Source organism: Hyaena hyaena, unplaced genomic scaffold (genome assembly GCF_003009895.1).
Source record: "Hyaena hyaena isolate Hyena2069 unplaced genomic scaffold, ASM300989v1 scaffold_840, whole genome shotgun sequence".
Classification (NCBI taxonomy): Eukaryota; Metazoa; Chordata; class Mammalia; order Carnivora; family Hyaenidae; genus Hyaena; species Hyaena hyaena.
In genome coordinates, this window is record NW_024081475.1 from 398825 (window position 1) to 412546 (window position 13722).

The window sequence follows — 13722 nt, forward strand, 5'->3', positions numbered from 1 at the left end:
CATGCAGGCAGCCTGTGGCATTTGTGAAAAAACATTGTAAAGAAAAAGGCAAGTTAGCATTAAGTGTGTGAATGAATGGTTTTTGTAGTGCCTTTGACCTTGGGATAAGATGCCTTTAGAGATCAGCTTGTTGGCTCTTTCGTAAGGTTTTCAAAGGATTATCCCATGAAAAAAATTGGGAATAGGGTTTCTCAGGAGGCGTATAAAAAGGAAAAACGATGAAATCTGTACTCTCCATCTCGCCTTTAATTTTTCCAAGTGTGACTGAAAGTGTCAATATTTAAGGTACCCCACCACGGTAGGATGACAAAGTTAATGTCAAATAAAGACCAATGTAATGTGGCTCTACTTTGAAGCAGAAATGGACTTCGCGGAAAACAGCAAACGTGTATTTAGGGACGCTGCTGCTGGTGGAACGGACCTGGTGCCGTGTGGCATGAACTCTGCCACCCTGAGGCTCCTTTAGGTGCCGCGTCTGAAAGGATGAGTACACACGCCATGAAGCCATAGTTTAACCTCCTGGAGCCCCTGCCCCGAACGAGAGGAGCACTCCGCCGGAGCACTCCCACCGAGTCACTGCTCCGGGGTCTTTAGAATGAGATGGGCCGCTCCCCAGGAGAGAGCAGTTCTGTTTCACCAAGAGAAGATTGTACTCCCCACACAGGAGCTAAAATACCGTTCTAGAAGAGTTTGGTACTGTTCATTAAAAGCTAGGGCTCTTTAAAGAGGTGGAATGTCAGGATCAACAAGTGAGATCATGGCATCTGAGGGTGCTGCTACAGACCCGGGTTTGTCGTCCCCGCCCCCAACCGCACTCCATTCGCTTGACCGACCAAACTATATGCTGAAGGAACTTTGTTTTATTTAACAGTTTTACATTCTTGTTAAAACGTTAAAAAAAGAACAAAGCATTAACACTTATGACAAGAAAGAAGGCCCTCTCCAACAGGATCTACTCCTCTTCTTCCTCTCGCAGAGGGTTGTGATTTCGCTTTCACCATGTCTATTTCAAGGGGCAACGTGAGTGGATGTGAGATTCCAATAAGTTAATACTAAAAGTTCATAGTGAGCTAAAATATAATTATACCTTGACTACAAAATTTTAAGGTTATTTTTATTTACAAGGTTTGAAAAATGTACATTTTTTTACATGGGTTACTTGTGCAAAGTTCGATTCAGAAGAGTGACAAACGCACAAAAGGTGACGATGGGAATGTCAGACGAAACGTGTATAAGCCCCGTCCCACGCTGCGGCTTAAACGCACTGCCTGTCTAAAGTATAAATGTCCACAGGAAAATCACGAACGTTGACTTGAAGGTCCTTATAATACTGAAAGGGAAGAAGAAACTACAGCATGCAGCAAGAACTCAGGAGTCAAGTGGAAAAATAGTTTGCCACAGATGGGCTCCCTTCCTTGGGTTCCCTAAAACACTAAAAAAATGATGGGGGAATTAGAAGTCTATCTAGGGTAGCACTGCTCCTTTAAAAAGATGAAAGGATCTCCAACCTTCCCTAGCTTCAAAATTCATTCCTGTGTTCCCACGCCTCTTTAAAAAGCCAAAACCCAGGCAGGAAATGACTTTAGGCTTCTGAAACTTAGCATGGGCGAGCCCAGTGGGCATCCCACAAGGAAAGGCGGTGTCAGTCACCACGACTGCGGCCAGCCTTTGGTGGCGCCCTTTAACTGTCCCCTTCCTGCTGGTAAAAAGCATCTTGTAATTCATACTGGTTAGATCTTACCGTCCTAACATTTTGGGCTTCCAGCGCTCTTTCGGGATGGCCGTTTACATGGATCAGTTCCCCTGTTTGCCATGGGCCATGTTCCAAGCACTCATGTCTAACTCCAACACGAGTGAAGGGTCGGCCAGGAATCATTTTGTTAAAAATAACACCCTGGGCGCCGAGCTGTGTGCAAGTGCCACTTGTGTAACGATTCACTTTAAAAGCTTAGTGTAAAGCACGGTAGCACAATGCAGCCCTGAAACCGGAGATGAGACACAACAGAAAAGGAAGTGAGCGTTAGCAAATTCTGCACGTAACCCAGGTACAGTACATTTGATCTCAGAGAGGGTGTTTTCTGATGTTCAAGGAGAGGGGAGAAGGGGTAAGAAAAGCTCGGCAGGGGTAGATGGAAACGGCACAACAGCTATTTTGCTTTTAATAAAGTAAATGTAATGACACCGAAGAATAGGAAGGTGACAGACACGTCAATATAGACTTTTTCTCTTGAGCAGCCTCTTCCTTCGCGCTGCACCCGGGTCAACAGTCACGCCAGCTCTGTTCTACTATCGCAGACACACGTTTTTCATATTCCCGCTTGTTCTCCTGGTACAGCTGGGCGGCCTGGCTGTTTGCTGGACTATTGGGATTGGGTTCATCCAACAGAGACTACAGAAACAACAGAAACAACCTGTAACAGGGCGGTCCCTTGATGCAAAAAAGTATACATTCCAACCAACCCACCGAATTGTCCTGAGTAACAACTCTCCGTTAGCTCCCTTAGCATCCTAACCCAGAGTACCCTTAATCTGCTGCTGGCTAGGCAGATGCCTGATTTCTGGGCTCTCGGGTCTTAATGAGCCACCCTCTACCTTAAGTTAGGACTGTCAAAAACCATTCAGTTGCTAATATACACAGAGCAAAGGCCAGAGGCGGCCACAGTAAGGAACAATCACCTGTATGGATGTTAAAATGGAAGACACGTCATAGGTTGGACTCCAACGGTTCTGAAGTATGTCCAGACATATACTACCATCTGCATAGACTGAGAGCACAGAAGTGATACTTAGTTAAATGCAATAAAACCCATTAAGACTATAACATAGTCAAGACAGACAGTCACGAATACTTTGCTCGGGAGGTTTTAAAAGATTCCTAAAGTGCTTCTCACTTAGCTTCCTAAAAAGAAGAGTCCTAATCACCGCTAGTCAAATAACCCGGGAACGTCAAATAGAATTGGTAAGAATCTAGAAGATACTTTGGGCGCTTTCTTCTGAAAAGACTGCCGTGTTATCCAGGAAATCACACATGTTATTCTGATGGCGTCCCTGGCCATCCAGATTTGTGAGAAATTTAGTCCACTAAATTTGTAAACGCGGTCTCCTATCTGAAATAACGACATAGTGCAGAGTTCACAAGGGCTCGTGTTGGCATGAAGATAAAAATATCTGATATCCTGGAAAAGACTTTATCAACTTTATCAATAAAAAGCAAGCTGTTCTGAGGCTGACTATGAGTGGGGGGCGGGGCGGGGGGGAATAAAGGCAGAACGTGAGTTAGGATCACCTGTGCTGCCGTAGCCCTCAGCCACAGAATCTGTATCTTTAAAACTGTTCCGTGGTTCATTCTGATCTGGATCTAAATTTGCAAATTATTGTTCTAACTAAGTAAATTGTTCTAAACGTGAAAATAATCACAACGCCAGATTACCCCAATCCAGCCTAACGTTAAAGGGAAACATCAAGGGCACCCTTATTTTTGTGCAATAAATAAATGATAAATATCATCAAAACCAGGCGGCTTGCAGGCTCCAAGTAAAGGCAGACTACCTTCACGGCTTCCGTTTGAGGACTAGAGATCAAGACAGCAAGGGACCCTCACGGACAAGTTCAGTTTTCAGGAAATGGCAAGGAGCCTAAACAGATGCCCGGGTACTACTATAGACTAATACATAGGAAACACGATACACCTCTGCAGTTCACAGCGTAGCAGTTTAAAGTATTGCACTGAGCGGCACCTGGGTGGCTCCGTCGGTTAAGCTTCTGACTTTGGCTCAGGTCATGGTCTCATGGTTCGTGGGTTCGAGCCCCGCATTGGGCTCTGCGCTGCTAGCTCAGACCCTGGAGCCTGTTTCAGATTCTGTGTCTCCCCCTCTCCCTACCCCTCTCCCGCTCGTGCTGTCTCTGTCTCAAAAATCAATAAACATTAAAAAAAAAAAAAAAAGGTATTGGGGCGCCTGGGTGGCTTAGTCGGTTAAGCGTCCGACTTTCGCTTAGGTCATGATTCGCGGTTTGTGGGTTCGAGCCCCGCGTCGGGCTCTGTGCTGACTGCCAGCTCAGAGCCTGGAGCCTGTTTCAGTCTGTGACTCCCTCTCTCTCTCCTAGAAATAAATAAAACATTAAAAAAAAAAAAGGTATTGCATTGAAAGTGCTACTTGCCATTTGGATGGAACATCTTGGAGACAAATCTAACTGTCGGTGGCTTATTTGGATATTCTTCGGTGAATTCTATTGTAAGCTTGAATGTTCCTGTAGTTGGAAAAAAAAAGGTTTAAGAAACAGATTTATTGCTCTGTTCAGCCATCTTAAACGCCAAATTACTGCCTGCAGGGTAACTTTAGCCACTGTATCTTTTGAAGGTATCCTTAAAATGACCAGAAATGAGCCAAAATTTGGTCTTCTTCCCTTACAAGGCTGAAAGACCTTTACGGCATGTTTTAACCAGCCTCCATCTTAAACTCTCCAGTGATTTGGCAACGGACTAGAAAGAGCAAGAGTACAAAGGTTCCAGAATCAATGCTAGAAATACAAATCGATAACCAAATTATTTTCCAAATGGAAGGGAATAAGTATAAGTGTGTTGACTGACTCCTTTTCATCTAAGAGCAACAACTATAATGAAAACACAACTGGACGCAATCCAGAAAAAACTTCACAGTCTCTCTCAAAAGTCCTTAAGTAGGACTCACAAGGTACTTTATTATAAAATCAACTCAATTATTCACACTAACAGAGGGAATTAATGGCAGAAATCTTTTAAAACTCACATTAGATTGCATTCATGTCTCCAGCAAATTTATCTAATGATGTTTGTTTAGGCTACTAGTGAAATGAATTTCTTTTCCTTGAATACGTGTCAACTAAGGCAGGAAGCCCAAAAGTACACTATAGACTTATTTGTAAGGGATGAACAAACTGGACCTCATTCACGAATCATAGGATGCTGGGGCTTGGGGAGGTTATTCCCTTGAAAATATTTTTTTTTTTTAAGTTGGGTTTAACAAATTCAAGGAAAAACTGGGCAATTGTTTTTTCCTGACTGAAATCTCTTTATCTTAAGGAATCTGTTACTGTCTGGGGTAAGGTGATGGACGTTTTACTGTATTACTCCGGTCCATTTCATACATTTATTCCAATATGACAGAGACCACACTTCAGCTGGAGTATACTTTGTTAACGGTTCCTTCAGAGTTGACAATTTATTTCCTCCTTCCATTAATAGGTTTATCCACCACTTTAAAAAAGGCTACATTCTATTGCTAGATCTGTTACATATTAACAATATCAAAGTTTGTTTTCTACCAGCACACTCCTACGAAACAATTTGCTAACAAAGCTGCCCTTAGTGAGAGCAGGTCTCCCAAAGTTTCAGAATAATTTAAAGTGTAAAATATGGACATATTCTCCCAAACTCCTATTACTCCCCAAGCTGTGTGGAAAGCCAGACCTGAAGACACTGTGCATTATAACTAAGAGCAAAAAGTACAATATTCTGGAACGGACACACATGCTATATACTCCATCAGAACACGCTTTACTTCATTAACTTGCCACCCGGTCATACGTCTTCCTGTTTTCGAGGGAAGAAAGATCAGATCTTCCTTTTCAGTACTACTGATATTAAAATACGCAGGAAAAAGCAGGGATGAGTATTAGTTCAAAATTGGGAGTTTGCTTATGTATCTCAAGTATTAAACACAATGGCTTGATGTTGACATCTGATTGAATTATAGGTAAGAGATTCATCATCAAGGAATGGCTCTAAACTTGGGGAGATTTAATAGCACACAGAGCTACTGGGTACTTTAAATTAAACAGGATAATCTAAAAGTGGTAAAGCAACACATAAGGCAGACATGTGTGGAAACAGAAGAGCATAGTGGGGAAGAGCAGCGGCTTAGCACCAAGACCTGGGCTTAATTCCTTGTGTTGCCACTTACTGGTTATGAGGCCTTGGGGAAGCCACTCGACTAAACCTCAATTTCCTCATCTGTAAAATGGGATTAAGAATGGTACCCACTACATAACATTGTTGTGAGATTTAAAGGAGGGAAATAGGCACAGTAACACAAGATAAGGGCTCCATAAATACTGTAGCTATAAAAATTCTAAAGGTTCAACTGAAGGAGGTAAGAACCAAAAATCCAAACTTCACGATCAGTAAGAAATATACAAGTAATGAATTCAAATCTTAAATAATACTTCCTTTCAGACCTACATCAAATGCTCACAGCTGAATTCAAGGTGAGTTGTATGGTGGTGGCTCTCAAACTTTCTCAAAAGAAAGTTCTTGGGACGCCTGGGTGGGTCAGTCGGTTAAGCATCCGGCTTCGGCTCAGGTCATGATCTCATGGTTCGTGAATTCAAACCCTGTGTTGGGCTCTGTGCCGACAGCTCAGAGCCTAGAGCCTGCTTAGGATTCTGTGTCTCCCTTTCTCTGCCCTTCCCCGGCTCGTACTCTCGTCTCTGTCTCTCTCAAAAATAAAATCATTAAAAAAAAAAAAGTTCTTGACTTGAATTTTCTGCCTAATACTTGCCCAGAAGTTCAACAAGGTGGTTACCTAGCTAGCTACCAAAGAAGTTAATCAAGCCTTTTAAAACAGCTCGTTTACTATTTGAGGAGTGAAACAATGTTGCTTATGTGTACTTAAATATAAATTAGGACTTACCCCAAATCTTATTCAAAGTACACTATTAGGTTGATACTTTCAGCCATGTTAAACTATCAGAATCTCTCTAATACAACCCTCAATGCAATTTCGGAGATCCAAAACAAATGTTAAGGAACTTAAAAAACTTAGAATATTATGCAGTTGAGACTAGTGCTTTTATTCTCTGGATATTTAGAAGGTCAGGCTTTAAATCAACTAAAACTTAAGCCTCACCATTGTACGCAATCGATACTGATTTTGTTCATCTTCCTGAGTAGGCCAAAACATTGTAAGGCAAGTATCAAGTAATCCATCTACATAGAAGTACTGGGAAGATTATATGTGTTACACAGCTGGCGTATGGCAATAAGGAGTGATAGCGTTAAAACTAGAGAGTGTATGTTCTGCTAAAGACATTTGCAAATTCAAATTTTTGAAAACACTGTGTGAGCCAAAGGAAACACCTCTGCAGGTGTTTTCTGCCTTTTGCCCACCAGTTTGTGACCCTGGAGAAGAAGACAGAGTCTATGCTTTTTTTTTTTTTTTTTGAGAATTGGAAATTCTGATTTTTAATAATCAAATATTTTTCATCATAGGATGTATCTACCTTAAGAACACTCACAATGGATTTCAAGTGATTCATTTTGAAAAGACTTACATCCAGATTCTTAAGAACACACGTATTATGAAAAGTGAATCCTAGTATCTTACTGTGTCTATTAATAACTTTTAGATGATACAAAGGAAAGTACTTTATTCCATAGTCTTTGTACTCAGCATACACACTAAGATATTCTGATGAGGAAGCTTGCCCCCCAGCGTTTTGTTTGGTAGTGTGAGTTCTTGGGACCATTTTCCTCTTATTGAAGCATGTGATGTTAAATCAAGATACCTTGAAGAGTTCCTTTTCGTTAAGTCATCATCTCTTTAAGTAGGGCCTGGCTGTTTCAGAAACTCCCACCGCAAAGGGTTTGCAAGGAAGCGGCAAATGTAGTTTTGGGGCCATCGATTCATATACTACACTGGCAACCGCAAAACCAATGACGCCACTTGTCGTTAATCGGTCTTTTCTAGTCAATTCCCTAATTGTAAATAAAGCGTATTCAAAAAGGGCCAAAATATTTCCTGCAGCCACAGTCAGCGTTCCAGACACCTGCGGAAGCCTCCATGGACAGCAGACGGCTCAACAGAATGAAGCAGAAAAGGGTGTTGTTATTTAGCTGGAGTAATTCCTTTCAGTAATGCCAGTACAGACACACGCGCCGTCAAAAATAGAACAAGTGACGGCAACGGGAAAGATCCAGGTAGATAATGGATTCCTTAAGTACTTTTCAATTCATACCACTTAAAACAAGTGAAGCACCCTTGAAATATTTAAGTAGCCAGTCCTCCGGCAAAATGATGTACTATTAATAAAGCTGTGCCCAACACAAAGCTGTCTGGGTAAAATCAGGAGGAGGAAAAAGAAAAAAGCCAATGAAAACAAAGTCGGCTGGAGCTAAAGCAAATACACTGTTAATCTGCACACAGTGCTTAGGTGTAAGGAACCAGCGCCAAGCCAGTAGAGGAAAATTAAGTCTAGCGAGCGAGCTCTTGCTACTGGTCGGGTCAGTTCAAATGATCTCCTGCACCAAAGTAGTGTGCCTTTAGAATCAGTCGCACTTGCTGTCATTTCTTTTTATTGCAGCACTGAGAACCAGTGCTATTTACCCAGGGGGGTGGAGGGAGAAGGGAAGCTCTAAGTATTCAGGCAACTGTCCACAGTCTCCCAGGGGCATCTGAGTATTTCGGACAAGTATAAAATGGGTTGATATTGCCCTATCTCACATCTTGTGGACTGGTAGCATCAAAAAGCAATCCAGCTTCGTAAGAGAAGCATATACTTAGTAGCCTGCGGAGATAGTTTTGTTCCCACCTTCAAAGTTATGTGCATGCATATGTGCACGTGTGTGTACATCAAATGCTAAATGAGTAGAGATAGTCACTGGGAAAAAAAAATAGCACAGATTCTTCTCTTTTAAATACCTCGAGTATTAAAGATGTCAATCAGTAGTTTGAGTAGTTTTAACCATGTTCTAAATGTTTTAAGCTTTCAAAAAAAACAACCACACATACACACAAACAACTGAATGCACATAAAACTCTTATCGGTGTCAATTTCCTGGTGGTGAATATTGTAGGACAGTCATTCAAGAGGTTACCAGAAGGGTGGAGGAGTGGGTAAAGGGCATACAAGGTCTCTCTGCATTATTATTAATTACACCTGCATGTGAATCTATAATTATCTCAAAATAGAAAGGTTGTTTTTTTAAAAAATCCTTAAAAAGCAACCCAAGCCTTTTTAAAAGTCAAACCTAAATCCATGAAACCTCAGGCACCTGTGGGTACACACAGTACCTTCAAGTAGGCTGGGAACTGGTCAAGAGGTTACATTAAGGATACCCTCGATTGTGAAGCTGCTTGGACACTACTCACCATAAAGTCTTGATAAAAGCACACTGAACACTGATTTTAAAAAAGGAAACAAAAGGGGCGCCTGGGTGGCTCAGTCGGTTGTGAGTCCGACTTCGGCTCGGGTCATGATCTCATAGTTCGTGGGTTCGAGCCCTGCATCTGGCTGTGTTGACCGCTAACTCAGAGATCAGTGCTAACAGCTAGCTCAGAGCCTGCAGCCTGCTTCGGATTCTGTATCTCCCTCTCTTTCTGACCCACCCCTGCTTACACTGTCTCTCTCTCTCTCTCTCTCTCTCACAAATAAATAAAAAACATTTTTAAAAAATTGAAAAAATAAAAAAGGAAACAATGTTATACTCAAACTGGCCATTAAAGGAGCCATTAAAGACCATCTCAGAGCAGGGAGGCTGACAGCTGAAGAACCGTCAGATTATAGAAACCCGACAGTTCTGTGCAAGGGATTCTTGCACTTGTCCAACATCCAGCAGACACACAGGAAGCACCTGCTGAACATAGTTCCTGCCCTTGCCGGACGAATTCTGAGCTAGGTGGTCTCCCTGTCTCTGAGTCTATCAGCAAGTGGCTGGGCTGATACTAAGTATCTTGATAACGAGCTGAAATTAACAGGATCGCAGCCCAAACCTCAGGAATCGTGAACACCACTGCTATGATGCTCCTTTTAAAAAAAAGCAACGGCCAGGGCGCCTGGGTGGCTCAATCGGTTGAGCGTCCCACTTCGGCTCAGGTCATGATCTCGTGGTTCGTGGGTTCGAGCCCCGCGTCGGGCTCTGTGCTGACAGCCAGCTCAAGAGCCTGAAGCCTGTTTCAGATTCTGTGTTTCCCTCTCTCTCTGACCCTCCCCTGCTCAGGCTGTGTGTGTGTCTGTCTCTCTCTAAGAAATAAATAAAACATTAAAAAAAAGTTTTTTTTAAAGCGATGGGCTTACCCAGATTTTTTTTTTTTTTAAAGAAACAAGCAAGAAAGAAGGCGCAGTTCTAAGTGAACAATGGTCAAAACAACCTGCCACATACTGTATTCGAGGCAAGCTTTTAGCAGGCAGAGGCTAGGGAGAAGCAGGCTCTTAAGTAGGAGGTATTTCAGAAAGACTGGGAACCCTCTCCCCCAGAGATGATCAGGCTTCTGAAAGGTGGGTAAAGAAACTCTCTTACCATCCTCAAACGGGGTCCCTTCAGGCCTGCAACACAGAGAACAAGAGTCAGTTCCCGCTTTCAGGGGCTCCCTTCTCCGGTAAGAGGCTCATCTTAAGAGATGGCTATTCCAGGCTCTGTCAAGTGAAGCCTCCGATAAACCACTGCTCCCTGGGTCTGAAAAGCCACTACCAATCAATGGTTCGGGCTCGCAAACCCGGCGCAGGCCGCCGCGCCTGCCCGCTACCACTCCCCGCTCCGCCCCCCTCAGAACCCCAGACGGTTCCCCTGGCAGCGGGAACCGAGCTAATCGAGGTACAGGCTCCGGAGAGGCGCCTAGGCCCGGCCGGACCCGAATATTTTCCCTCTCCCCTTCCGCCCTCACGAGGGGGAGGCCGCCCCGCGTCCCCCCCCCCTCCCCCCTCTCGCCACCATCCGGAACGCAGACTCACCCAAAAATGACCGCGTTCCAAACCATTATGTTGTTCTCGGACGGAGCCCCGCTGACTCCGGCCGGGGGATCCTCCTGCAACCTTCAGGGAAACAGACAGGGGCTCCGCAATCCGGCCCCGGCGCCCGCGCCGGGCCGCCCCCTACCGCAGCCGGCCCGCCTCGGGACCCGCCCTGAGCCCCGCCCGGCAGCCCCCGGCCTCGGCGCTCCCTCCCGGTCGCTGTACCTCTTGAAGTCCCGCATGAGGCGCCGCCGAGCCGGGGTGGACATATCTCTAGCGGGGTCAGGGGTGGGGCATACACCGACGTCCCGGGTCCCGGCGGGGGCTGAGGAGGCCGCGGAGGCCGACGGGGCTGAAGGAGCCGAAGTGGCGGCTGAGGAAGCGCCCAGAGGCACAGCGCTGCCCCTCCGAAGTCGAGGGTCGGTCTGGCGCCGGCTAAGCACCACCCCGGAGTAGACGGGGGCTGAACCAACCTGGAAGGAGAGGGGGGGTGTGGAACGCCGAACGCCAAACGCCGGACAGGCCGTACCAACACCGGGAGGGGACGGGGGAGGGTGGCGAGGAAAGTTGCTTAGGTCATTAAACCCCAGCGGGCGGCGCGGAGCGCCGGGCTCGTGCCGGGTGAGAGGCGGGCTGCCGGCCGCGCGGCAGCCTGTAATTCACTAGGAATTCGTGGTGGCCTGGGGTCCGTCTCCACCTGCCTAGGCTGAGACGAACCCCGGGAAGCCTTTTTTCCGCTTTTCTTTCTTTCTCTCTCTCTCTTTTTTTTCTTTTTAAGAGAGGATCACTTATTACAGTACGCACTGTGGCTGGCGAGCGGGTGGAGAGAAGGGTGGAAGTCCCTAAGTAGAAAGGAGGACAGAGTGGGTGGAGGCAAATCTAGTTCTCAAAAAGCGGGAGATCCAGGGGGTAGACCCCCTGGGGACACGGGGGACGGGGGGAGGAGGCTGTGGGACTGGTTAAAATCACTGAAAATCCAGAGGATACACCGGCCCCGACTCTCAAAGGGGGAGCTGTGGGTCCCTTGTTTAGGAGAAGAACGTGCGGCATGCTGGTCCCCACGTTTAGGCCAGTGATCACCCCCTCCCCCCAAAGCGGAATAAAATGGTGGTGTGTGTCCTGGGGGTGGGGAGGGAATGAGAGCTTAAGACAAGCAGAATGAGGTTTTAGCTCTGGGCACTCACAATTTGGCTCTGGAACCACATTTCCCCTTGGCACGTCAACAAGCCAAGCGGCTACTATGTATTCAGAAGAGTCCAAGGTATGAGAATATCCGACTGCGGAGGATTGGAAGGGCAGAGAGTCTGAAGTAAAAGTAACGGTAAGACGCACGTGAAAAAGCTGCAGGCTGCAGAGAAGAGTCACAGGTTAGTATGTGGAACCTGCCAAAGCAATAACAGTTTTAAAGAATAATTTGTTAAGGTCAACCCAAAGTAACTTAGAAAGTCGGCAAAACACTCGTTTACGAGTGGGTGAAAATACGAGAAAGGTACGTTTGGGTTCAGTCACAGAGAGCTTTGAATGCCAAGCTAATGGGTTCTTTGGAAGGTGGCTGAGAATAATTAGAGCCGAGCTAGTCAGAGGCTGGTCCCAGGAGAGCAGCTAAGAGATGTTGGAAGGAGTCAGGTGAGAAACGCTGAACCAGCCAGTGACAACAGAAATGGAGAGGAGGGGATGACTTGAGAGGACCCGGCAAGGGATTGCACTTGGAGGCAAGAGAGATGAAGGAGTCAACGATGGTAGGAGTTCTCAGCCCCGAGGTAACTGGGAGGTTGCAGATGCCATGAACAGAATTGGGGAACGGAGTGGGGAGGGGTAGTTTGGGGAGAGCAGGTTTGGGGACTTCCTGAGTTCCTGGTCAAGATGTCCATAAGATGTCAGAAGTGCAGAAATTTGTTTCTAAGGCGGGAGGCAGGGGACACTTGGCAGTGTTAGTGATTCTAGCTGCTGCATTTATGGACAAGGGTTTATAGCTCCCACTGACTGCGACGCATCAGGAGGTAAGACAAGTCTCCCCAATAGCATTGCATCGTGACTATGGTGGGAAGTGGGTACAGAAATAAGTTACAAATCTCCTTTTCCTCTCATATAGTAACTTGCAGTCTAACACCTGCATATATAATCTACAAAAGCGAGCGCGTGAGTGTTCTATTACTACTCAGCGAATTATCCCAAGCTGTTGACCAAATTCATTTCCTTGAGGTTGTAGGACTGAGGCCCCCATTTGCTCACAGGCTGCCAGCCAGGGACGGGTCTCAGCCCCTAGAGGTCACCCACATCCCTTGCCACGTGGCCTACTCCCATTTTCAAGCGAGCAACAGAGAACTTGTCTCCCATTAAATCCCTCTCTTGTGCTTTGACTTTCTTCAGGAAGAGCCCAGTTCACTTTAAGGGCTTATCTAATTGGGTCAGGCCCACCCGGGGGAATCTCCTTATCTTAGTATCATCTGATTTGGGACCTTAACTGTGACAGCTGCAAAATGCCTTCACAGCAAGAGCCTAGATTTGTGTTTGATTAACTGGAAGAAGGTAGGTGTGCACATGATACATAGCAGAAGCATGTGAATCTATCCATGTTGAGGGGCCACATGGGGTGGGGGGGGGGAGTCCTCAGTCCAGTGGGGTGAGAACAAGCTTCCTGGAATGGGTCGGTTTCAATTTTCTTTCAAAACAGGTGACAGCAGGGCTTGGGAGAGTAGTCAGGCAGCTTCTACGAGAACAACAGAAGTTAAGAGGACATGGAGCTCAACCATGTTCTGGGGATGTTGGGCACGTTAGCGGGGCTCATGGGAGACGCCAAGACGTCTGCCTGGAAAAGTGGGGGCGACAGTTGATTAAATGCCCTCAACGAAAAGCCCTCAAATTCGAGGATGAGGGCTTCAGGCTTGATAGGCAGCTTCGATCGGTTTTAGAGGTGTCACTTTCACAGGTGCTGGGAAGCTGCTGTAACGCACTGGAGAGCATGGAGGAGACTGGGAAAGTCCTGCCGCCGGATACAAATGTCTGAAACTCACTGAT

General features: G+C 45.8%; 1 protein-coding gene across 1 annotated transcript; it reads right to left on the reverse strand.

Moving 5' to 3' along the window:
- Positions 1 to 1100: 1100 nt before the first annotated feature.
- Positions 1101 to 11191, reverse strand: UBE2A (ubiquitin conjugating enzyme E2 A). The gene is made up of 6 exons (XM_039219844.1): positions 10930 to 11191; positions 10705 to 10785; positions 10274 to 10299; positions 4159 to 4248; positions 2677 to 2765; positions 1101 to 2389 (listed from the first exon to the last, which is right to left on the reverse strand). The coding sequence occupies exons 1-6, from the start codon at positions 10971 to 10973 to the stop codon at positions 2261 to 2263; spliced, it is 459 nt and encodes a 152-aa protein (XP_039075775.1). The 5' UTR covers positions 10974 to 11191; the 3' UTR covers positions 1101 to 2260.
- Positions 11192 to 13722: the final 2531 nt, after the last annotated feature.